Source organism: Aethina tumida, chromosome 1 (assembly GCF_024364675.1).
Source record: "Aethina tumida isolate Nest 87 chromosome 1, icAetTumi1.1, whole genome shotgun sequence".
NCBI classification, from domain to species: domain Eukaryota; kingdom Metazoa; phylum Arthropoda; class Insecta; order Coleoptera; family Nitidulidae; genus Aethina; species Aethina tumida.
In genome coordinates, this window is record NC_065435.1 from 65,253,495 (window position 1) to 65,280,570 (window position 27,076).

Sequence of the window (27,076 nt, forward strand, 5' to 3'; positions counted from 1 at the left end):
GAACATACCCTTCATTGTTAAAATTTATAATATATTATGTAAATAAATTTCTACAGTCATAGATTTTGTAAACATTTTGAAATGAATAAACTTGGTAAATAATCTTTCATAGAATAAAAACTTAACAACTTTGACATGAGTACAGTTATTGAAATATTTGTTTACTTTATTGTATTATGTATTTACTATAAAAAACAAGTGAATATACGAATGTCTTTTGGGCACATACGAGTTGGATAGACTAGACTAGTTGGACAAAATCTTAATACATATATCAATGTACATACTGTAACTGAAAATAAAATTCTTAAGATTCTTATTTATATCACTTCATTATCACATTCAAGTCACTTTCAACAACTGCACTGGCCAAATTATATAATAAAAAATATAGTGCCTCAAAGCATCATAATATATTAAGAGCAAGTGCAGCTAATTCTACAGGCCGTTTAATTATAGAAGCTCAGAATCTTGTAGTTGGTAACGTAAATTGAGTTCTTCTTCCGTTGGAGATTCCTTAAATAATGTAGATGATAAGTCAATAACTACATACAAGCCACAGAGCAATAAAGGTCCTATAATTGCTCCCTCAACCCCTAAACAAAATATTCCACCGGCAATAGCCAAACCAGTTAAGTAGGGATGTCCTCCTCTAAAAATTTTATATAATTTTTTCTTTTTTTGATAATGGCAAGGTAATATTATGCACAAACCCTTTAATTTCCTTGTATATGGTTGTGTCGACAATTGAGGTAGGTAAAAACTGAAATCCTGCAAACAAAATCGCTTCGACACCACGATCTTGTGCTAACCAGAGGTCAAGAACAGCAGGACAACAAGCCCAGTATGTTCCCAAGAATGGAACAGCTCCCAGAATTGTTGCAATTGCTAGAAACAAATTAATAGCTTTTGTTTAAAATTATTAAACGATTTGTGTTGAACGGACTTGTTGAGTACTTTCAGTAACTCGCGTTCATTTACAACTTTCTAAGTTTAGGATTATTAAGCGTATATATATATATATATATATATATATATATATATACAAATATAACTTAATACTACATAATGGACTAATTAATTGGTTATACGTTACCTGAGGGCAAATAAACTATTTTTACACTGAATAAATTATGGATTAACCAAGTCCATAGTCCATAGAAAGCAGCCATCTTGAAGGAAGCTAAGAATACCCCATTTATTGCACCTTCCAATGCATGACCAAATCTTCTACCACTTTGTGAGAAATTTGTCAGAATCTCCACAGGTTTGTACAGATCACCACTGGAGCTCAATAAATAAAACAGGGTCGTCAAAAAAACTATCTGTGAAAATAATATTCATTCAGAAACAAAGATTAAAATGTGAAATATCCAAATATCTACCACACTGAGTATAAAGTTCAAAACGGCTGTGCCACCGCCTAGAATGACTGAAAGAAATGTACTGAAGGAACCCAGAATTAAACTGATGTTGCCTTTGACTATAGACCAAACAGATTCCAGTAAGGATATCAGCGTTCCAACATTTTGCTTAGCAAAATCCACAATACCATTTATGTTAAACATTTCTAAAAACAAAAAAAAAAAGAATAAAAACAGTAATATAGTAATATAGAACATAAAAGTCTTACCTGGAGATTTTTGAATATCATTTATAAAGTTTTCCCAAGAACTGCGAACAGCATCCTCAGTAACTTTAGGACCACCCGTATTTTCCGATGACATCCAGTTCTGGTACACCCTGTCCCACAATTCCAGAACTTGTTTCTCCAGCTTTTCGGATTTTGACGTCTCTACATCAGATAGTATACTTCTGACCTGCAAATATAGTTATAAACTTGACTGTCCAATTATAGCCTTACAAAATATTTAGGCACTCAATACATATAATACTGTATGTCCCTACTAGACTAGATTATGTCTCAACGTTTTATTGTTGAACTTAAATAGAACAATCCCTTGCGTTATGGAAATCTACGAAAAACATTCTAGTTGGCTAGGATGCAAGGTTTGTTTGTTTGATGTAGCTAGACGTTTAACTGGTTCGTGAAATATGAATACATCAACTTCGGTGTTAATTAGTTTATATGTGGTGCAAAAAAATATTTTAAATGTTATACACACAGAGGATGGACTTTTTGTCCTTAGGAAAGATTATTGGCATCTCCCAGGTACGTTCTCCAAACGTTTTAGGTCGAAAAGAAGCATCCCTACGCCGTTTATTTAGCTAGATAAACGTCGTAGAGTCATCAGTAGAGCGTACTAGTAAAATCATTTAATCTCATTTGTGATCCTGTATAATGTGAATAAAATTAACTAGTCCAAATATAGATAATTACTGTTTCCTACTCATCAAAAATTAGTGACAAAATAATGAATAATTTCTATACGTTACATACCCCTTTAGATATGCCTTCTCTACCATACTGATACGCATTATCCAATATAGAGTCGACGGTATCATCCCAAGCTGGTGGCAACAATTGTCGCAACTCTGGATTGTGAACGACCGTTTGATTAATTACATTACTGGTCATTTGTACCATCATAATTGCTTCAGCATAAATCTAAAAATTAGCAACTAGTTATTTGAATCGATATACTAAGTTATGATGATTTTAATATGATTAAATTTGACTTAAGTGTAAAAATAAAGCTAGTTTTTAATCATATACGCTAAAATAGGTTATTTCCAACAACTTTTAGATTCTATACCCCGTGACTGCCTACCTCAATTTAAATAATTTTTTCAAAACATTTCTTATTACGTTAATATTATAAGCTACTACTTTTCGATATTATCCGAAAACGTACCTGCAGTACAAAAAATATTGAAGCACTAATTACAAATACTATCAATGCAAATATTACAACAAAACTTGCAACAGTATCAATGCTTCCTTTGATTCCACTTTTGATTGCCTCATTTAGTTTATCCATAATTCTGTAAATGCCTCTGATTGGTACAGGTACCAGAGCATCATGTCTTTTTGAGCACCAACCTCTTACAACTTCCATTATATCAATGAACTTCAAGTTTATCCATTGCCACATACCCAAATAAATTCCAACGTGCTTAATAACATAACACAACAATGGAATTGGCAACAAAGGCAGCAGCATTACATTCTTCCAAAATAACATCACAATGCAAGCCCACAGTACTGAATATAAGTAAAATGTGCTTTCATAATTCTCAGAGTCAATTAAAGTTTGATTGGAGTTCTTCAAGCTTAACTTTCTGTTATTAGTTAATGTTACTTTATGTTTGGGTGAATAGACATGTGGTTGAGACATTGACCTCAACAGTTTAGGTTCAGACTTAGAAACTTTAGTAAGATTTGCTGGACTAGTTTGCATGGCCTTTTTTTCAAATAAACTAAGGGCAAATGGATCTTCTTGCTTTGCCTCTGTAGCATCGTTAGGACTATTTTTTTCCGATTTTTCAATTCTCTTTATGTCGTTTTCCTACAATATAATATCTTTTTAATAATTTGTAAGTAAACGTGGTGTAGTTTATCTTACAATATTTTCCATTTCAGCTTGAGAATCGTTTTCTTCTAGTGGAACTTCATTGTAAGGTAATTTACCATGAAATACAATAGATATTGCTTTATTAAAAGAAACGGGCGTTTCTGCAAAAATAAATTAGAAGATTGTGTGTGATAGACATAAATTTAATACCTGTTAAATTCATCTCTGTATAAACTTCATAGATTTCCCATATAAAGCCTCCAAAAAATATGGTTTGCAGAATTATAAAAACAATAAGTTGATATGATCCAAACTGTTGTGCCAAACAACATGATCCTATCAACCAAATTCCAATTGAAGCATAGTGAAATTTGGTATTATTTTCTGGCCTCCAAAGTAAATATACAAGGGACACATAAGCTATAGTAATAAATAATACCTGAAATACAAAATTACGGAATTTTACACACAATTTAAAGTGAAAAATTGGAACTTTAAATAATACTAGGACCGATGAGAGTATTATTACCAAGTACATGCAGAGTAGACCATTTAAGATGGAACCACTTTCATAACTTGGTTACATGTGTTAAAAATGTGGTTTTTAATTTTGTTACAAACTGCATGCATATAAATGTGAATGAAATTTTTTTTATATATATTTCAACAAAAAAATTATAAAGTAAACCTAGACATGTACAGCATTTTTTATTTTTTGGTAAAAGATTAAATACATATTTTTTGTAAATTTTCTGTATATATATATATATATATATATATATATATATATATATATATATACCATTAAAATAATTTTCTTATTAGATTTTTCTTCCATTTCCATTACTTACATGCTGAAGTAACAATTACTTTAAGATTAATTAATTAAATCTTTAATAGAGTCTAGATACGTACCACTGTTAGTGTAGAATTATTCAAAAAGAAATTCAAAAATCCAAAAAAGGTAACTATTAAGTTACTAACTATAACAGTAATAATATTAGGTGTATAATAATAAATCACATGGATCACAGGTATTGCCACACAAACTGCTATTATCAATCTTAACCGTTTCAACAGATTGTTTCCTATAAATTCTGACAAATAATCTATAAAGTTTACTGGTAACAAAAACACCCCCAAAATAACAGGTGTATTTTTCACTTCTAATGTCTTGAACCATGACTGAAATGTCATCCTTAAAGATCTTTTTAAGGGATGTAATGCTGACCCAACTAGCACTGCCCACATTAAAGGTTTGATAAATGGTTCAAGTATCAAAAAAAGGGCCCATCCTGCTCCACAGCACAGAAACAGCAGAAATAAGGCCACGGCATTGTAAACTGCATGTTTTACGGGTTTGTCATGTCCCTGTGGCAGCCCTCCGATTATGCTGAAAATACTTTCCAAAGGCGACCTGTGATCCATATCCTTTAAAATCCAGTTACACCCTAAACATTTAAATATGCATCCATGTTTCCGAATGACGTAAGTGTTATTAATAGTTTTATTATACATTTGAACTAATTCCGGACAGAAGGCATTACATCTACTTATAAAATGACTACTGGCACCTGACCATAGACAAACATGTCATAGATTATGACATTATTCGGTTCTGTTAAAGTTAGGTTAAAAAATTCATAATAATTTTTAACGCAAAAATGAATATTTCATTGAGGATTGTAAATAAATTAAATGCAGCGTGGAAAATTAAGCACTACAGTAGCAATTGTAACAATTGGGATGGCAGTAAAATAAGAAACATAGGTATATTAGCTCATATTGATGCGGGTAATATTATAGTTTTTAATAGATAATTTGTCAAAAAATTAAAACGTTTCATTTTGCAGGAAAAACTACAACCACAGAAAGAATGTTATTTTTTTCTGGCAAGATAAAACAAATGGGTGAAGTGCATCATGGAAATACAGTCACAGATTATATGGAACAAGAACGAGAAAGAGGTATAACAATAACATCAGCAGCAGTGACATTTCCTTGGAAAAAGCACCAGTTTAATCTAATAGATACCCCTGGACATATTGATTTTACTATGGAAGTCGAACAAACTTTAAATGTATTGGATGGAGCTGTGGTTATTTTGGATGGATCTGCAGGTGAATAAATGTCTTATGTTTTATACAAATTCATATATGTTTTTAATTATATAGGTGTAGAAGCACAAACAATAACTGTGTGGAAACAATCAGAAAAATACAAAATTCCTAAAGTAATTTTTGTTAATAAAATGGACAGGGCAGATGCAAATGTATTCGTGTCCTGTGATTCTGTAGAGAAAAAATTGGAATGTCCTACAATAATGTTACAATTACCTGTTAAGGAGAATAATAAACTTTTAGGTAAGCTAAAAAGTTATTTTTCATATTAAAAAATTTGACATAAGTACTGGATCTAACTTGATACATTCACATCAACATGGTTAAGATATATTATAAATAAAGCAGAATAAAATAATATTTTTTCTAAGTTCTATCTGGTGTGGACTAAGTTAAACACTATAAGTTTTTATTATACATAGGTATAGAAAATACAAATTAGGGAAATTCAATAAACTAAACAAGAAAATCTTTAAAAATTGAAATTTTAGCATAAAAAATTATTATTGTGTCTTAATAAATTGTATGGTCACCCTGGGTATTATTAATAGTCCTGCATCTTCTGCAATAGGATTCTACTTCCTTTGAAGATTGCCTATTAGTTCTTCCCTGTTATTAAAAAAGCATTTTGACGTAAAACTCCTCTGTAATGGGTATCATGCATGTACAGTAGGGGTTTGAGGTCTTGATTTTGTGTTGTTGCACATTGTGGCCCCAATTGTCCGTGAACACTACCGGGATTTAGTTAAATTTCTCCCCATGATAATTTTGAACTAAGCATGTGCTAAATAATTTTAGCCAAACTTCAATAAAAAAAAAAAAATGTAAACAGTAAATATAAAACATGTAAATACAAACAAAAATTATATTTTCCAAAACAATTTTCTCAATAATCCTACATGATTGTTAATATATTGTAGCCAGTTTATTTATAAATAGCTAAAAAATATTAATAAAGCGAATTTTGAAAATTATTTTTAAAGGGTCCGTAGATCATTTAGCTATTTATAACTTTTCAATACATTTCTATATTTTTAGGGATTGTGGATATACTTAGTCTAAATTTTATTAAATATGAAAAAGAAACATTCAGTAGAATAGAACTAACAGAAAAGGAAAATTGTAAGTTGTGGACTGAAGCTGTAGAAGCTAGATGTAACTTAATTGATAAATTAACTAACTTCAATGATGATTTGGCATATCTAGTTATATCTAATGATTCTTTAGAAAATATTTCAACAGATGCAATTGTTGGGGCTTTAAGAAAATCCACTCTGGATGGTGTAAGTTGAGAATTCCAATAATAAAATCTTGACTAATTCAGTTATTTTCACCTTTGTAAGGTTATTGTACCTGTTCTTCTAGGAAGTTCTTATAAAAATATAGGAGTTCAAGCCCTAATGGATGCTGTGATTTTATATTTACCCTCCCCACTAGACAGACATGCTCACTTCAAATATTTTGAGGACAATTTTTGTGGAAGAACCTTTAAAGTTATGCATGATAAACAAAAAGGACCTCTAGTGTTTACAAGAATTTACAATGGAGAACTGCATAAAAATCAGAGACTGTATAATGTACAACAGGATGCTTCAGAAAGCAACACTAGAGTGTATGTGCCTTATGCTGATGAATTTAAAGAAGTGGAGAGTGTCACCAATGGCAATATTGCAGTTATTGCAGGGCTAAAGGTAAGTACAATTTTTTTACCTGAAAATTGTCAGTGCTCTCCTAATTTACTATGGCAGCTAATGTTCAGGGTTTCTCAATAAATTTAGTGATTTTTGTATGTAGCTCTAGTTCAATTGATTTAGTGAACACATTTTCACTTTAAAAGTTATTAAAAATAAATGAAAATCCAATTTTCCTATGGCATATATTTTGGTGTATTCATAAATGTATGTGTAAAACATATACTGTCCACTAGCTGCAATAGTAATGTGCAAGAGAACTAGTATATATTTAATCACACATTCTGTATAATTCAAGTGAAATTTTAGATAACTAAATCTGGCGATCTGTTAACAAGTTCAAACAGTGTTTTCCAAAAAGCCAGATCTAAACTATTAAAAGCAGATGATTCAGTTGGTGACGGTGTTAAGGACGTATTTGGAAGTGGGCCAAAACCACCACAACCTGTTTTCTTCTGTTCGATTGAGCCACCAAACTTGGCCACCCAATCTGCCCTAGACCAAGCTCTTGAAGAGCTACAACGGGAAGATCCAAGTTTAAGGGTTAACCATAATGAAGAGACTGGTCAGACTGTGTTAGCAGGAATGGGAGAATTGCATTTGGAAATTATTAGGGATCGAATTTTAAAAGAATATAAAATTAACGCCGATTTGGGCCCCTTGCAAATTGCTTACAAAGAGACACCATTAGAACAAGTAAAAAAAGAATATGTGGTGGACACTAAAATTGGAAATAGTAAACAACAAATTGAAATTAAACTGTCTCTGATCCCTGTGATTGATAGGATCAGCAACGATTTTTTGAAATTTGATAAGAGCGCTGAATCTGCTAGCAATATTTCTGGTATATTTCCAAAGCATTTGTTGGCTATAAAACAAGGAATAGAAGTTGGACTGATGCATGGACCTAAAATAGGCGCTCCTGTAAGTTGTTTTTAAAGCAGTTTATTGTTTATTCAATAATTAAAATCATTCTAGGTCATAAATGCTGAACTCATGCTTCATTGGTTTGTAGTTGGGAGAGGGACGTCGAATTCAATGATAACTGCAACTGTAACTCATGTAACTCGGGAGGTAATATTATAATATTTGTCGTGAATTTAAAAAGTAGTTTTTACTACTACTATTTACTATTTTTAGTTATTGAAAGAGTCTGGTTCGGATATCATGGAACCTGTAATGAATTTAGAAATTGTTTTGCCTGATGAATACCTTACAGCTATCCTGGCTGATCTCTCAAGAAGAAGAACTGCAATCAACAATGTGTCAGTTAGAGGCAATGCAAAATTAGTAACAGCACAATGCCCTCTGTCAGAGCTTAAAGGATACTCAACAATTTTAAGAACATTATCTTCTGGAACAGCTACCTTTACAATGGAATTTGCTAAATACCAAAGAATGTCTGCTATAAATGAAGAAAAAGCAGTAAAGGAGGTCAGGGGTTTTTAACTTCTTGTACTTAATATGGATAATATAGGTTTTATTTTATATTAAAGGTATTGTTATTTAAAGCGTAACTTTATCGTATCCAACAAATTAATTTTGAAAGTTTACTAATATCATAAGTTTAATCTTACAGTTTTTCAAGTGTCTCCTCAGTAAGTTGAAATTTGGTAATGAATTTCAATTTTAAAATTAAGAAACAGAACTACTTATCTCTCTATATTGGACATGAAAGTTTTCTCTTTCATGTAACATCTACCTTCCTAGAATAAAGGTCACGACAATTTATAAGTCTTTGCTTTTATTAGACTTAAGCACATTGTTCCCTTGCCTAAAATGGAGCCATAAGTTTAAATTCGTCCCAAAGATTACAATAACAATAATTAAAAACATACTCTGTGAGAAGAATATACACAATATTTTAGAAACAATTTTATTGAAACATACGATTTATAACAATTAAAAGCTAATTACTAACATAAAAGTAAAGTGAATGGTTGTTTTTTAATACTCTTTCCATATTGTTTGAAGTAAGAGATAAAATTTTATATGATATTTGCAGTATCGTACACATCATCAATAACTGTTAATGTACATATATAGTTTTGTCTGCATTAACTATTCCCTTAAAACTGCATTAACAACTATTCTTTTATTGATTTCATTTCATTGTGAATTTTCTCAACTGTGTCAATGTCTTTCTTTGAACCATGAACAGCAGTTTCGATAAATTTCTTATTTTTATAATTCATGTTTTCACTTTCACTATACACATTTTCTTCTATATTTTCATAATTTGTATCTTTATTAAGAATATCTAATAGTCGCTTTTTAGTAATTGTCTCTTGATTCTGAGTAACTGCAGTTACAGAATTTTTTACTGTACTGTTACTATCAGTATCTTTATTGTCACTGTTCAAATTTTCTTCAATATCACTGTCTGTCTCTGGATGAATATCTGCACCTTGATCTTTAATACATATATCTTCGTCTTTAACCATTCTTTCAATAGTTTCCTCACATGTTTTATTGTAAACATATTTTTTATATTCGGTGTCTGATTGGTCCCGAATTTATGTTAGGCGACTATTATCAACAATTATTTGTTCCAAAGATCAATTCCCTTCAATTAATGCGTCATTCTGACGTCTTACATCCATCAATTTGTGGGAATTATTAAAATTACCCATCTTCAATGTTAACATTCTCCTATTATTACTTTTAGTAAAATGCGTAATCTTCTTAGTGTGCTTATCATCTTGATTAGTTAAAGTCACCACTTGCTCTCTTAATAATTTTATCTCGTCCTCTAATTTGTCTATCGTGCACAAAGAGGGGAAAGTTTAAAAACTCCTCTCCGGGCACCGATCCGAAGATCATAACCATAGTGTTTACCATGTATGATATAAATCACACATGGGGAAAAAGAACGTATATTTGCATATACGGGGTATGTTGAACCAGAAGACGGGACTGACAAAGATGCCAGCTCTCTATCAACTGGGTTCGGAAGAACAAGTCCAATCTGAGGAAGATCCGAGACCTTTCTGGGGATGGATTGGACTTGCAGGTGTTGGATCCGTTAGCTCCCCACTGCCACTGGTTTGTGGAGCAAGTGTTTGATCCGTCTGAATTTAGAGAGAGACATCATGCATGACAGAGACAGTAGAAGTCTGCCCCATAGTGCGAGACTTACTGTCTCTATTGTACATGATTTCTCTTTCACGATTAAGATGGATCTTAAAATTTATAAATTTAAAATATGGATTTTATTTTTTTAATTTAATTTGTTATTTTTATATAATTTATTTGTTATTGATTAAAATTGATCTTATAAATTTAAATACACAATTTTATTTTTTAATTTACATGGTTATTTTCAATTTAAAATTTTATAAGTTTATAACACAACTTTATTTTTTTAAATTTAATTGGTAATTTTTAATATCGTAAGCTCAAATTTTATAAATTCAAAGTAACAATGTTAATTCTTTTTTAAATTTAATTGGTTATTTTTAATATTTTAAGCTTGATTGTCTAATTTATCTTATTATTTAGACATTGATTTTATTATTTAATTACTAATTAAAATTAATTTTATAAATTTAAATTAACAATTTTATCTTGATTAATTTTAATTTTTTAAATTATATAAATTAAAATTATTATTTTTTAATTAAGTCTTTCATTTTTAATTTATTTAAGTCTTATATATTATCGTTTTGTTTTTTAATTTAATCAGCAATTTTAAATTTTATAAGTAATACTTCTATATCTTTTTTAAATTTAACCTTAATTGTTTATTTTATTATTTATATATTTATTTTATTATTTAATTATAGTTATAAATATATAATAACTAAATTAATTTTATAAATTTAAATTAACAATTATTATTTAACTGATTATTTTTAATTTTTTAAGCTTTATTATAATTAATTAATTTATTTTTAAATTCAATTTTTAAATTTTATGAATTTAAAATAATAGTTTTAATATTTTTATTTTAATAGATTATATTTAATATATATAAATTTAAAATAATGATTTCTTTATTGTTTTTTTAATTTACTTGGTTAATTTTAAATTTTTTAAACCTAATTGTATAATTTATTTTATTATTTAATTAATACCTAAAATTAATTTTATAAAAAATTAGTTTTAGGTATTGTATTATAATTTATTATAATTTAATTATTTAGTTATTTTTAATTTGTAAGCTTAAATTTTATAAACTTAAAGTAACAATTTTAATTTTTTGGATTTTATAAATGTACAATAATTTTAATTGTTAATATATAGTTATAAATATATAGAATCTAATTAGCAACAAATACACTGAAAGACGTTTCAACGAAATAGCCGTCAAAATACGACAACCTTAGAACAGCTAGGCCCTTGGGCTTCGTCATATAAATTTAAAAATCCCACTATAGTTGATGACGTCACGGCTCATGTGCTCAGTTATGACATCATAGCACGGTTCCTATAGTTAGTGACTACAAATAAATGCAGTAATATGTTGTGTTTAACCTAAAAAAATTTAGTTTTCGTGTTTACGAAATACAATGTTTTCTTAAATAGCACGGTATATACACACGAATATGGTGTCAAATCAAGATAAATGGATTAGAATATTCGATATACCTGAAACTTGCAAGCACAAGAACGGATTTACTATATACAAAGTCATTTCAATGGTATAAATCAATAACATTAAGGTTATGTTTTTTTATTATAATTGTTTATATACAGCTTTATCCGGAATCATGTCCTGATGCAATAACCAAAGTAACTGTGTGGAAAAGGTTCAACGATTTCAAAAAACTGCACAGAGAAATTAAAGCTCTGCACAAGAAACTAAATATAACTAGTAAAGTTCCCAATCTTCCTAGTTCTTCACTGTTTAAAAGGTATTTTGCAATATTTCAACACTTTACATTTACTACATTTTCTAATTAAAAATATTGAAGATTTGATGATGAAACTATCAAGGAAAGAAAACAAAACATATTAAATTTACTAGAATATGTTGGGTCACGGCCTCAATTGTTTAAATCCAATGAGTTTGTAAAATTTTTTGAGGTAAGAAAAAAATTTTTTAAACTGTGCAAGCAAATGTAATTTTATAGATAAGTCACACACCAATTGATAATTTAAATGGAAATATTAACCTAATTCGAGCTGACTTAAATTTACCAGAAGAGGATTTTTTCACAAATCACAATTCAGATGATGAACACACTATTAGTGATACTGATTCTGTGGCGACCTTAAGCAGTTTAAGTCCATCTGTGCAAGTGAATAATTTTAAAATATTAAAAAATAAAAACCAATAATTCAATCAATTTTTTAGAATCTTGAAGTAACAGAGCCATATAATGTTGGCAAACTTAAAAAACTTCACACAAACACAACAATAAGTTCCAGACATTCTGATACTGCCAGTATTGGAACAACTACAGACAATATAGTACTGATAGATGGGCAGATTTATCCAACTACACATCACACCTCAACTTCTTCATTAGCAACTGATGTTGCACAATATATTATTGATGCTTCAATTCATATTAATATGGCTTTGGAGTTGGAGAATAATAAGAAATATGAAGAAGCTTTTGTGGCTTATAAGACTGCAATTGATATTCTTATCAATTATGGAAAAGGTATATTTTATCTAAGTAATGCTATTTTGTTTGATTGTAGATGTACTAAAAATTTTTCCAATAAATTACTAAAATAATATTTGTATTTACAATTTATTATTTATTTTAATATTGTAATTTGTTACATAAATAATACTTGAGTATTTGTTTAAGTTCAGGTTAGAATATAAATATAATTTAGTCCAGTGTCTATTACCAAGTTTTTTGGTTTTGATAGTTTTACTAGATATATGTATATAAAATGTACATTTAGTTTGAACTAACAGTTATTATTTATTTACAGTACTACTAGTTAATTAAAATTAAATTTACTATATTATAGACGAATAAATGATTTAAAATAAAATAACTAACATTGGAAATTATCAGAAAAATTTTACCGTATAAGTATGGAAACATAATTTAATTAATATAAATTCAAATTTACTAGTACATACATGAGAGTAAAACTTTGCTTTGCTTTTTATGTATTATGTATTATTTCTATCAATTTAATCACATAATTGTTGATTGTGGTACTCATTCTACTTGGATCAATGTGTTATTGGAATGCTTCTATAAAAAATTCATTATGTGATTGAAACCAGATCCGCGATCCTGACGACTGGAAGTTATTACTTCGCCTCATATCTCTTTGTGACTTCTTATAATATTAATAACATAAATCTAATCATAAGATCCAGTCTTAAATAAAATTGTTTATTTTCTGGAATTTTTAGAAGTAATTAAAAGTATGCTTACAAGGTGGAATTCTAATAACCCTTGGATTAATTAATCTGCGTTTTAGGATTTGACTGGAAACGTCGTTTGTTAATCCACCATCCTGTATAAGTTTGCAATTGATTTGTTTTGCAATTTATATTTCTGACAAAGTATATTTTATCATATAATCCGTGTACAAACGTTCCCCTCGATCTCTCACTTTTGAAAGTAATTTTTAATTTTGTAAATTGTAATGTAAATTTTTGGCAATTATACCATTTTTTTGTCTTATTAGACAGTAGACATTAATGACGCTTATAGTGACTTGTTTTTTATAAATGCTCACAGTATATAGTGATTGGCACAAATCCAAACAAAACATAAATCTGCATAGCATATGGCATATGATGAAAAAATATGATTTTTAATAAACATAAATCATAGTGTATTGCAGGAAAAGTAATGGTGCAAAAAAATTATGTTACATTAGTGTTCTGAAATTATGTTTCCAAACTTATGGGGAACATTTGCTGTGGTATTTTACTCAGCTCTTCTCAACTTCAGTTATATAAATTATTATGATAATTACCTACAATTTGGGGTTGTATTGTGTTTTTGTATGAGTGTATTGAGATCTTTTGACATAATTACTTTTAGATGACACAAACTATGATAGAAAGCAGTTAGTTCGATACAAGACGGAGAAGTATTTGGTCCAAGCTGAGAGAATTTATAACATGTATCTCGCAGAAGAGGTGAAACATTTACAACAAATAGTATGTATGTCACCTATATAATGAAAATCAGTTCACTGTGAAGAATATTTGCAGGAAGAAATACCGGAACAACCGTCAGTGAAACGCCCTTTATTCGATTTGTACAAATACAAAGTTATTAAAGTTATTGGTAATGGAATGATAGTCCTCCACTCAGATATTCAGCAATTGTTTTATGTTAAGGTATGATAATTTAGTGCTTCCATGGTTTATTACAATTATTGTTCTAGGTTATACATAAGACAATGCAATTTTTAAACGATCATTTAATATTACCTGAAAATGTGCCTTATATGGTTAAACTTTACAACCATTTTAATTGCGAAAACGCTTTGTTTTTAATTTTGGAATTTTGTAGGTAAGAAACGACTTACAATGGTGGTCATAATTATAGTAACATATTAAAATATATTAAAAACTAATTTTATTCTTTAAAAAATTACGTATTTTTTTTCAATGGACAAATTATAGCAACTTTTTACTTTATGAACTTTCGTTACTCTCGGAATTTAAATCGATTATTTACTAGCGGTCTTTTTCTTATTATAATATCGTAGTGAAATTGTAAGAAAAATTTGAATTAAGAGCTGTCTAGAACGAAAGAAACAAGAAGATATAATTAGAAGTTTAAGTTAATCGTGTACCATATTAAAGAATTTAGAGAAAAGCTAAATGGTAGCTACGAATAAAATTGTTTGTATTCGAAAAGGAAATCGGTAAGTGGATAAACCGAATGTCAAAAACTAATCAAATCTTATCACGAACTAAAATAAAAACTGTGAATGGATGGGTTTATGCCATGGAGGTAGGCCGAAATTATAAAACAAAAAGGATATTATAGAAAGTATTAATGTTAAATTAAATAAAACAGATTCAAATCATCAAAAGTCTCTTTCAAAATTAAAGTGTCTCTATTTACTTCTGTCTCAATTCAGAAAAATATATATATAATATTTTATAGAGTTTAATATTTTTCGTAATACTGTATAAAACAATAGTAAATTAATATTATTTTAACAAAGAGTTATGCGTAAAATAACCTTTTAAAAAGCTACTATAATAATGACCACAATTATATGTCAATAATGAATTGAAATAAGGATGCTTTTTTATTTTTAGTGGTACTTTGTTAGCTGATTACTTGGCTCAACAATTTAATTCGAAAGAATTCCACAAGAAAGATGACGAAATCTTAAAACAGATTCAGGAGATATCCGATAATGAATCGGAAAGTAGTTATTCAGAACTAATCAACGAATACACTAATTCTAAAAACTCCAGTCAGCATACAAAAGTTAATGAATATGCAGAAAGGGAAATCAATAGTAGTGACGAATTTGTCAAGGTATGAATACATAAAATGTTGTAATAAGTTATTATATATAACTAATTTAGGTCGACAAAGATTTATTCCTTCCCACTCATAAAACAATACCAAAAAATCTCATGGACGAACCAATACCGGGAAACATGGCACAATTGTTAACTTCTGTCAAATTAACCCAAACAGATTCCACGGAAAACAGTCACAGTGAAGGGACAACAAATACGGAAAATTTAATAGAGCAAGCTTCAAATGTTACTAAACATGTCGTAGATGAAACTGATACTAGTTTTGTAATTCCGGAGAAATTTGCAGTGCGATGGGCGGCCCAATTGTTGCTTGCCTTAGAAAAACTCCATACCTTGGGAATTACCTGCAGGTAAAATATTTTCATTTAAACAAGTGACCATGAAAAACATTATCATGAAATAAAATTAAACCAGATTCCGTTATGACTTTCCAAATATTTTTTAAAATTTAGATTTTTTCTTTTCGAAATGATAATGTTCTTCATGGTCCTTCTGAATAATTTCTGTTTTATGAAGAACGTGTCGTTTATAGAGATCTCCAGATGAAAAATCTTCTAGTGGATGAAGCTGGAGATTTGAAATTAACTTATATGTGCAATGTCAACGAATTATATGATCTCTATACTAACAAATTGAATATCAATCTGGCACCAGAGATATATAGCTATCATGTTGTTACGGATGCCGCTGATTGGTGGAGTTTTGGTGCCATTTTGTATGAATTGCTTGTTGGAATGGTAAATGGTAAAATTGTTCAAATAAGTTTTAATCGAACTAAAAATATATTTCTAGCCTTTAAGTGAGGTACATCCAAATGGATTAACGAGCTATACACATTTAAAAATGCCAAAGTATGTGTCCGCAGAAGCAAGATCTCTCTTAAAACAGGTATTTTATACATATTAGGTCTTAAATCTGATGATGGCGTTTTGTTGATTCAATTTGTGTTTTCTGAATGCAAGCCTTCGATCCACAGGTAGTATCTCGTCATCTCCCTTTTCCGAGGTGTTCACACTCAATCTGTGTTTATGTTGTGTAAACTCTTTATTTACCTCACCAAATCTCATGTTCTAATACCGACATGCATCGACTTTCCAACCACTTATTCGTAATATACTATTTATAAAATAGGTGGCCGAAATTTGGGTGCAATTGGAACATAATAATGATCTAATCTAATTAAATATTTTTCTAAAACTTCTGCCGAAGAAAATTCAGTCACTATAATTTAAATATTAAAAACAGTTTTTTTATGATATTTCTGAAGCCTTTGCTCCAATCGTATTTAAAATGTAGTAGTTATCCTATAAATTCAATGTAATGAAACTATGAAGGGTTCTCTTTTTTGTCTCATTTTCTAAATTATTTTTAATTTTCTTTATTATTGGACATGTCCTATCTGCTTTCACATTTTGGCCTAACCTAACCTATTTTAAAAATACTTTGTGTATATATATATAAATATATTTTTACTTTTGCAGTTATTGTGCTATGAACCAAAGGATCGGCTAGGATCTGCTCCCAATGGAATTGAATATATTAAGTCTCACCCATTTTTTAATTCTGTATCCTGGGATTCTCTACAGAAAAGTACAAAATTTAATTAAAATTCCTAATTGCCTTCAATGAACAGAATAATTATAGTACCCACTAACCACAATTTAAGTGTATATTGTGGCAATTAAATATTTTATATCTATTGATAAAATCAGTGACCAAAAAAATCGAAAGCTTTAATATAATCCAAATACTGTGTGATCAGATATGTTTGAAGGAAACACCTACTTTCAGAGGTAAAGGTCGTATTCATTGATCATTGAGTAACACTAACGTCTTGTCATTTATGATACCGCATTTCAGATTTCATGCCGTTACTGCGTTTTTGTCTCCTCTGGTTATGTAAAATCTTGCTTGTCTCCGCCAATGGTATCCAAAATACTTGAGAATGACTTGACAATATTTTATTTTTTTAAGGTGTGCAACATAGTCAGACATTTTTGATGGCTCAGTATATTCGCATTAAGAGATGTGTGCATGTGTACTTAAGGGCATTATTGCTAGAATCAGTATTTGTTGAATTATGTATAGATACCCATTGTAGAAATGTCAATTAAATATCTGTTCACCTTTTGTTAAACTTTAGCCGGACAAATGTGCCTGGTGTTAGTGTTACTTAACAGAAACCTAGTGAGGGCAACTTTTTAAATACTGTTACCGGAACATCCTGTGGTGAGAAACTTTTCTAATCACTCGACCTCCGAAGATCTTGTTTTCCTAACCATTGGTATTGTTAACATACGTTAAAATACATAAAGATATTAAACCAAAGACTAATGATTTAAAATTTTATTTACAATTTTTGGAAACTCGATGTTAGGAAAGAAAACGACCTTCTGGCTGATTAATGTTTTTGCAAGCGATTTGTCGGCACTAACTCACTAATTACCAATTATTTGTGAATATTTAATTTACATGAACTGCACTGTACATTCCACTAAATATATATTTTTCTAATATCTAATGTATTAATTATTATACCTCTCCACAGTTGTTACTTACGAGGGTAGTCCTTAAAGTACCTGACCTGACGGATAAGTGGCGCGTTTATTAATTACTTTAGAGGAAAATATCAACTTTAACAATCTTTCTATAGTGAACGTCTGGGCGAATTTTGTAAGATGGTCATCGTTATTTGATTCAACATTCATTTGAAAGCTCTCAGTTCTATTAATATAAAAAGCGAGTTGGGAGTCTAGTAGTTTGCTTCTTTGTTTACAACAAAAAAATATTTGCTGGACTGTATGAGTTACAAAGATAAACCAACCAAAGACATTTTAAATAGTGCTGTATATTACATGTTGACACAGAATTTAGATATGAAAAAGCTGTGCGTGAGTCGCATTCGACCAATTAGAACAAAAAGTGAAGATATTTTATCCAGCGTTTGTCCATTTTTCGCCGTAATAAAGCCGAATTTTTGTATTGATTCTTAACTATAGATGAAACATCAACTCATACCTATGACAAAAAGTACCAGTTCTAAAGGTGGCGGAAATAGTTTCGCCTATTGGGAAGAAAGATAATGACGCCAGTTTTTTAGGAAGCTTCTGGAATAATTTTCAATGATTATCTTCAAAGAGGAGTATTATGTCAATTTATTGTTGCGTGTGATTGATCTAATTAAGAATAAACAGCCGAGTGTTGGCTCATCTCGACGATGCGTCGGTTCACGGTTCTTGAATTAAAGTACTTTATTAGCCGATTTAGCCCCATTTTCATTTGAAAAGATTTTTTGATAATAATAATAATAATCTAACTTATTAAGAAAGGGAATCAAATATTTATTTTGATAGGTAGTCATCTAAAATTTTGAAAAATATACATTTCTACTAAGTTAACATTATGAGCCCAAAATTATTCACGCTTACAAAAACTATTGTTTTAACTGTACCCACATGCATTTGGAATCAAGTCCACATTAATATTTCTGTGTGACGCAAATCTCTTTGAAGTTGACTGGAAAACCGACAGCACATCGAATCGAGTTCGTTGTTCGTTCTGAACATATTTGCGTGCGTTTGTGGCGCATAGTCCACATTTCAGCAAACAGGAGCAAATTTGTGTCAAAAACAACGCAACATAAATACATTTTGATGTGGATTGTCCATTTCAGGAATAATTTTGTTTTTGCCAAAAAATAAACACATTCCAAAAATTTAAATATCAATTACTCAAATGCGGAAACCAGACAATTCCACTGGATCGCTCCTAAAATTAAAAATAAAATTAAATTATCACACATCCGAGACAGAGTTGCATTCAGAAATTATTTTACGAGTGGCCCTTAGAGAGTATAATTTGTTTAACAGAAGCTATCAATGTTTCATTTGTAGCGCGGAAAAATAAAGAACCCAACAAACACATCGATACTGGACTATTTAAAGGTCCATTACCGAAAGCCGACCAATAACCATTGGCCCAACGCTGGCTGCCCGCAGTAGCAAATTATCAAAAATGTCACTAACTCCAGCAATGGCGGTGGTTAAATAGTGGGTCCACGACGGCCCAACGTTTAAACCCGTATAGGTGCAATAACTGTTTGAAGGCAAGGTCCAGTGAAATCTTAGGGCAAGGGCCAAAGACGAATAAGTACTGGCTTATTTCAGGAAATATACTGTATTGTATACAAATATTTATATAATAAATATGTATTAACGTACATTTAGAATGATTAAGAAATAAAATTGAATATAAAAAAGTTATTGAATATTGAAAAAAGTAAAAATCGCGACTTTTTATTATTTTATCTTTTACAATTTTTTAATTAAAAATAAGTTCTTGTGAAAAAATAAAATTTATTTAGCAAAAATATACACGGCTTAATAAATGTAATATCAAATCAATATTTTTCATCAAATTTATGTATACATAAAATAATCGTTCATGATTGCAAATTTATATCTAGAATCTCTGGAAAAGTATTAGAGCGGGATTAATGGTCAGTTGTAGCATATCCCACACATATTCGATAGTTCTCTTCGATGGAAAATTTCTACAATGTTCTTTGCGTATATCGAATTGGACATATGTTATGTACAATTCTATATGGCCATTATAAGAAATTCTTCTCCATACCACGACGGAACCCCTTTGAAATAGGTAAAATTCATGAACTCTTAGACAAATGTGTGGATGACCTCGTCGGGACCAGTTCTACTTTCATCTGTAACAAGTATAGATTTCTATTCTTCCGTCCAATGACACCTTATCTATTCCTATCCCTGTTGCTTATGGTCGTTGGACAAAAGTAAGCGTCGCAATGGTCTTGAATAAATGCATTTACCAACTACTTTAACTGGAGCAATACGAGCTCTTCTAGCTCTCAATCGTAAATATCGGTCTTTATTTTCCTTGATTTGCCACTCCTTAGTCTTTTGAAATATAATCAGTTTGATTAAATTGAGCACACAAATGAGAAATAACAGTTTGTGTAATATTGAGTATATACACGATTTCGATCTGATTGACTCCAGATTCCAACATTCCAATTGTTTCATCCCTCTCATCTGGAGTTAATTTACGTCTAGACATAATTATCCGAACCAATTTGGACGAATGTCCAAACACTGCTAATAAATTATACTAAACTAAATGCACATTGTATTGATTTAGTTTCAATTAATAAAATTTTGATTACCCTATCTTTTGAACATGAGTATGTAATAACAGAAATTCACTCGTCACAAAAAGTATCGCATAATTGATTTTTGACAAAAAATTAATATTTTAATCTTCTAAAATTCTTCGGAAGTGGTAACACAACTTAGGAACAGTGGTGGGTTATATGTATTAAGATTAGAAATTGCAATAAAACAACAATTTACATATAATATTTTATTTTTTATACATTAAATCAATGCGACAACATTTTTCTGAAGCGAAAAGTTCAATCAACTTTTTATTAAAATCGGGTATTGTTTGTATAATTTTTTTTTTCAATACTCAGCACACAAGGCAATCCTGAGACATGGTGTTTCGCAGAAAAGTTTTGATTATTTTCACTGTCGAAAAACATCGCTGTCTACCGAAGTCCATCCATGCCGGCCGGTGAATTTAGTCATACATCGAGTGCTCTCGGTAATCCCGTGCGGCGCACAAGAACAGATTGATTTCTCGGTGCATTTCTATGAACTATCTTTTATTTCACCCCTCAGTCATATAGCTCATAGTTCATATGAGTTATATTAGCAGTCCTCGTACAATCGTCGAAGCGCACGAGAATTTTTCTTAAATTGTTTCGTCATAATGGGATATTATATTTGTTATATGTTTTTTGCATGTTTAAAAAATGAATATACGACGGTAATTTATAAATAAAGATGAAGTAATATTTTGTAATTTTTAAATCGTTTGAATTGGTGGTTCAGCGCACGAGCGCACTTAAGAACAGCAGCCACTACTTAGGAATAGTTAATAAACGTTCATTGCATAAACATTAAAAATTAAAGAAATAACAGAAAAATAACAAAAATAACACTAAATCACCAAAAATGAGAATAATCAGGATCACAAAAATCACTCTTCTAACGCCAGTTGAATAATTTTAAAATCTGGTATTACCGCCTCTGGTTCTAATGACATCCCTTATTCCATGAGGGAGATTCCTCCTACACCTAGTATTTAACTGATCAAAATGATAAGAAAGCTACTAAAATTGCGTATTTTATTAAAAGTAATAATAGGAGAATGTTAGCATTGAAGATGGGTAATTTTAATAATTCTGAAAAATTGATGGAAGTAAAACGTCAGATTGACGTATTAATTGAAGAGAATCGATATTTGGAACACATAATTGTTGATAATAGTCGACAACCACAAATTCGCGACCAACCAGATATCGAATATAAAAAATATCTTTACAAAAAAGCATATGAGGCATATATTGAAAAAATTGTTAAAGACAAAGATATAAGTATTAAAGATCCAGGTACAGATATTGACACTGAGTCCGATAGTGATAGTGAAGAAAGTTTGAACAATGACAATAAAAATGCTGATAGCAACAGTACAGTAAAAAATACTGTAACTGCAGTTACTCATAATCAATAGACAATTACTAAAAAGCGACTATTAGATATTCTTAATAAAGATACAAATTATGAAAATGTAGAGAAAAATGTGTATAGTGAAAATGGAAACATGAATTATCAAAATAAGGAGATATTTATCGAAACTCCTGTTCATGGTTCGGAGACACATTGGCACAGTTGCGGGAATTCCCAATGAAATGAAATCAATAAAAGAATATCTACAGTTTTAAGGGAATAGTTAATGCAGACAAAATTATATATGTATATTAACAGTTATTGCTAATTTGAATGATATAAAGTTTTATCTCTTGGTTCAAACAATATGGAAAAACAAGTATTCACTTTTATTTTAGTTAGCTTTTAATTATTATAAATGGTATGTTTCAATAAAATTGTTTCTAAAATATTGTGTATATTCTTCTCACAGAGTATGTTTTTAATTATTGTTATTGTAATCATCATCGTTATCATTGTAAGAGGGAAGTAGCCATTTTCTGTACTTTTCCAGTTTTTAAATTTTAATGGATTTATGAAACCATTTTTTACAAGTATTATAAACCAATTACTCATAAAAAATGAATATTTATTTACAGTTTAAAATACATTAAATATACAGGGTGTACTCCCATTTTTCTTTTTAAATGAACTGCTTATGTAACAGTGAATATGTGGTTAAAATTTTTCGGATAAGTTATGAAACAACTTGTATGAATAAAATACACTAATGGTCATAATTTGCCATAATAGCAAGAAAATATATATTTGTTCTTGTTTGCAGGTCGTCGTTGAATAGAATTATTTCTTAATGCTTCGTTAGTAAGAGAAGCTAGGCTCCTTCAGAGGCCTTTGACAACTCACCTCCGCCTTTGTTCCCGGGTCGTTATTATATTCAAAAACATTTTGTACTGTCATATCTGGTAATAAATTATTATTTAATATATTTTTATAGGTAAAACGATTTCCTTACAAATCTTCTTACCGTTCTTGAATTGATATTAGTTAGGCCCATTTTCTCCAGATTGGCTTTGATGTAAGTTGGAACGGGTTACTTTTAGCCAGACCAATTATGCATTTGTCCGTTTTTTTTTGAGGTTTTTCGTACTCGTTCAAAATTTTTATTTTTTGATAATTCAGGAAAACATTGATTTATTTAAATTTAAGTTTGGACAATGTCCACTTGTTTATTCTTTTCGAAACACTCAGTTATATTTTTTTTCAGGGTTGTTGATGGTTTAGTTTTACCACGACTACGACTTATAAGACATCTCCCTTTTACTCGTAAAGAGAAAATAAATACCAATGTCCTTATCCTTATCCAATATACTGATTGATGCATAAAGTATATACTACTAACAAAAATATAAATTATTATATCAAATATACCGACTAGCATAAGTAAATAAACAAATGAATAAAATTTATTTTTTTTTGAATACTAATTAGTTGCTAGAATTATGACTGCTACTGTATATATAAATTACTCCAATCTGATTCTGGATCATACCGTCTAATTTATATGATATTTTTAGTCGCTTTATTTACTTTTGAGTTATACTCGACTAACCCTTGCCATTAAGAAAGAATCTAGAAGCTAGTGATAGGGAGTACAAAACAAAATTAAATTAATCAAAAGTGACCTCAAGCGTTATTTAACGCATTTTAAGAAAAACTGCATTTGTTTGTCTATTCTGGCGGTTTAAATAGGAGATAATTACCAACTATGGACTTATAATTTCTGATTTTAATTAGTCGCTTTGTGGCTGGCGAATGGTAAACAGAACAACAATGAGAGATTAAAATTGTGATGGACGTTCCATTAATTTTAATTATTTTAAGGCAGATATGGATTGATTGCTTTATACCACTGCTAATTAACGAATCCAAATAGGGAAATTTAAGGGAATTTGGTACGTACATTTAAAAAGTTAAATATGAAAAGTAATTGATCAGGAAATGAAAATAAAAGATTAATTGAAAACTTTTATACACTTATATTTAAATATGCACAGATGAATTAATTGAATAGGTAACGAATATCCTTATACATATTTTTTACTTAAATAATTACCAAAACCGTATGTAGATGTGAACACTTGAAGATTATTTACAAGGCAAAAATGTCACACATATTTACAATATTTTACAAACATTTACAAATACGTTCTTTTACTCAGGGGATTTGATATAAGTTTAATAGGATATACATTTTTAATTATAAAAATCCTTATTTTTAACAAACTTGAGACAGTTCTTCAGAAATAATTAATTTTTTGGCATTTCACTATTAATTAAGGTGAAACGTATTTTTCATAGAGATACATTAGACTAGTCACTAGTCACTAATGTATAAATTATACTTACGTACTAATAATTTATAAAAATTGTTTGAAATTGTTACACTAATGCCAATTTGCGCCTAAATTACTAACATATTTATATTCTATGGGACATCTCTGAAGAAAATTCTCTCACAAACCAAGACATTCAAGTCTTATATTTAGAAAATGACAGTTAAATTATCACATTTAAGTTATTTTGTTCAAAGTCTATTTACAATTGTACAAATGCTTTTATACTTATATAAAATGAAACAATTTTTCAAAAGTTATATTTATTACATATTATTAAATTACTTGAATTAATTTTATTTATAGGAATTTACCAGCCAAACACGTCTTTATAGATTTATTTACTCTAAGAAAATAAATGTACAGATATGTGACATACACTTAAACTTAAACATTATTTTGAGGGGTTTTTATTTCACAGATACAAAAAACGTTCGATTGGATGGTTGTCCACAAATTTCTGAGTATTTACAATGATTTGAGTATTATGTTTTCGGTGCATTATCGAATTCGTGGAAAGGACACGGGTAGTATAAAAGTTCAGTTGCGAAAATCGTCTGAGGAGATCCTACTTGATAGACCCTGTTTACACTTGACGTTTGAATTTGATCTACTGTGAATCTAATAGCTCGTTCGAGATTATTAAACCGATCACAAATTTCGTTGTAGGTAATACTTTCAAAACTATTCGAAACGTTGCAATTTGTTCTATAAGGATAATGATTGTTAGTAGGTCCTAAATTAGGACTAGACTAATTAAAATTTGTCAAACAAAACTATAGTGTAGCTTTTTGTATACATATGTAGTTCAGTTTGTCATATATCTATATACATAAAAGCCGTAGATAAAGTCACAGTTGATCAAGTCAAACCGAGTCTTATGGACCTTGTTTTGGATTCAGGTCCGTTGCTTACATAGAAGAAATCTGTCAAACGGTACTTTCTCTTTTGTTTGCCATCAGTGGTGTTTCCACTGAGGGTTCTTCTTCGGCTGCGGTTAAGGGCTGAAGTGGTATGGGAGGGTCTCGCGGAGCAGGACGAGGTCTTTGCTGTTGCGCACCTGGATGACGGTACTGTACTGGGTACACTCCCGGAGGTAAGTGACTAACTGGCCCGTATTGCCACTGTTGAGGCGGCTGCCGTGGCAATGTGCAGGATGTGTATGGGCCCATCATTTGCGGGGGTCCGGGGAGCTGTAAAAATATTCTTAACAGTAAAATCTATTTTACATTACATTTGACACAAATTGTCGGCTACTTCATTATGGGGTACGACAAATTCTACTTTAACATATTTTTGCCATTTTTAAAGATTTTATTTATATTTATTTTTATAAATGTCACAATTCATCTATTTTATGGTATATTTCAATTTTCCAAATTATCATTATATTTTATCTTGATAGGAAGGGAAATTCCGATTGAGTTATATTCTTTAGATAATTTAATTACTGGATCAAAGGTACTAAACTCATTTTGTTCGAATGAAAAATAGTTGAGTTAGAAATTGATTTAAAATTTCCTTAGCTGAAACTCAGTTTTTTTTTCATTTAATCGAAACCATCTTACTACCATTGTTCATAATTGAATGAAATATCATCTCCATATGGATACAATCATATTATGAAAAATAAAAACATGTCGTTAAAAAGGTATTCGGTGCACCTAAATAACTCTAAAATTTATAAAAGAAAGTTTATATATATTCGTTGTAAACTAGTATTATAGTGGGACTTTGCTCAAAACGAATGATGAACGACTGCTTTATTTTAAAGAAAATCAAAAATTAAAACTGGCTAATATTGAAAAATTTAATATTTTTTTCGAAAAACAAAGATATTATAAAAAGCATGTTTTTAAAAAATCACTCCTAACTTTTTTCGTGAAGTTCTTTGAATAACAAATTACCAAAAGGACCTTAGCTAGAGTAGGGAGTGGATACTAAAAGGTCTTTATTAACATTGGCGCATCCACCAAATTTCAAACGATTTTTATGTCATTGGCTACTCATTTTCTCGCGTGCAGATACGTGCAGATCTTTGGATCCTTGAAAAGTTTTTCAGCAGGATTGTGACACTTCTTCACATCCACCACACTTTCTTCGTGGTAGCTTCGGATGGTAGCAGCCATCCACTGTCACAGAAAAGACACGAAATTAAATGTATTACTTGGTATGAAAGAAAATCCAGTTATTTTCGCTCGTTAACTGGTAGATGATTATGATCTTAATCACACGATTAGATGCTTAAAGATAATACAAAATAATCATATAAAATGTAAGCTGTTCATGAGTTACTTGAACATAACCTAGATTGTCGAATTGAATTTTGCAATTTATTGATAAATCATATTCATTAAAACAATCTGTAAATCTGTGAATCCTTTCCTCAGATGAAACTACTCCTACAT

The 27,076-nt window shown here is 29.8% G+C and overlaps 4 protein-coding genes across 7 annotated transcripts in view; 2 read left to right on the forward strand and 2 right to left on the reverse strand.

Moving 5' to 3' along the window:
* Positions 1-10: 10 nt before the first annotated feature.
* On the reverse strand, positions 11-4,951 carry LOC109601204 (transmembrane protein 245). Of its 2 annotated transcripts, XM_020017424.2 has the most exons (10): positions 4,392-4,950; positions 3,687-3,915; positions 3,528-3,637; positions 2,817-3,470; positions 2,402-2,569; positions 1,634-1,820; positions 1,386-1,570; positions 1,097-1,325; positions 714-888; positions 11-652 (listed from the first exon to the last, which is right to left on the reverse strand). In XM_020017424.2, the coding sequence occupies exons 1-10, from the start codon at positions 4,902-4,904 to the stop codon at positions 454-456; spliced, it is 2,649 nt and encodes an 882-aa protein (XP_019872983.1). In that variant the 5' UTR covers positions 4,905-4,950; the 3' UTR covers positions 11-453. The 2 variants fall into 2 exon arrangements, with proteins under 2 accessions (XP_019872983.1, XP_049820181.1); XM_049964224.1 differs by having other exon boundaries at positions 1,386-1,820; positions 4,392-4,951.
* A 143-nt stretch (positions 4,952-5,094) lies between these two features.
* LOC109601206 (ribosome-releasing factor 2, mitochondrial) lies at positions 5,095-8,782 on the forward strand. Of its 2 annotated transcripts, none has more exons than XM_020017428.2 (8): positions 5,095-5,270; positions 5,330-5,596; positions 5,651-5,839; positions 6,635-6,879; positions 6,940-7,287; positions 7,597-8,211; positions 8,266-8,361; positions 8,428-8,782. In XM_020017428.2, the coding sequence occupies exons 1-8, from the start codon at positions 5,141-5,143 to the stop codon at positions 8,734-8,736; spliced, it is 2,199 nt and encodes a 732-aa protein (XP_019872987.1). In that variant the 5' UTR covers positions 5,095-5,140; the 3' UTR covers positions 8,737-8,782. The 2 variants fall into 2 exon arrangements, with proteins under 2 accessions (XP_019872987.1, XP_049820193.1); XM_049964236.1 differs by having other exon boundaries at positions 8,303-8,361; positions 8,428-8,566.
* Positions 8,783-11,671: 2,889 nt separating this feature from the next.
* Positions 11,672-18,246, forward strand: LOC109601205 (ribosomal protein S6 kinase delta-1). Of its 2 annotated transcripts, XR_002191655.2 has the most exons (14): positions 11,672-11,930; positions 11,986-12,143; positions 12,204-12,315; positions 12,363-12,530; positions 12,587-12,899; positions 14,259-14,377; positions 14,432-14,560; positions 14,608-14,735; positions 15,497-15,722; positions 15,773-16,080; positions 16,263-16,467; positions 16,523-16,618; positions 17,212-17,523; positions 17,591-18,246. XR_002191655.2 is itself a non-coding variant. In XM_020017426.2 (13 exons), exons 1-13 carry the CDS (start codon positions 11,835-11,837, stop codon positions 17,335-17,337), a joined length of 2,184 nt encoding a protein of 727 aa, XP_019872985.1. In that variant the 5' UTR covers positions 11,672-11,834; the 3' UTR covers positions 17,338-18,246. The 2 variants fall into 2 exon arrangements, 1 of the variants encoding a protein (XP_019872985.1); XM_020017426.2 differs by having other exon boundaries at positions 17,212-18,246.
* Positions 18,247-24,300: 6,054 nt separating this feature from the next.
* The window catches only part of LOC109601203 (nephrin-like), a gene marked incomplete at its 5' end in the record, with an annotated part of 67,760 nt that continues 64,984 nt past the window's right edge, over positions 24,301-27,076 (reverse strand). Inside the window, one exon of the mRNA XM_049970619.1 lies at positions 24,301-25,861. Within this exon, the coding sequence (XP_049826576.1) occupies positions 25,598-25,861 (264 nt within the window). The remainder of the gene's footprint in view (positions 25,862-27,076) is intronic.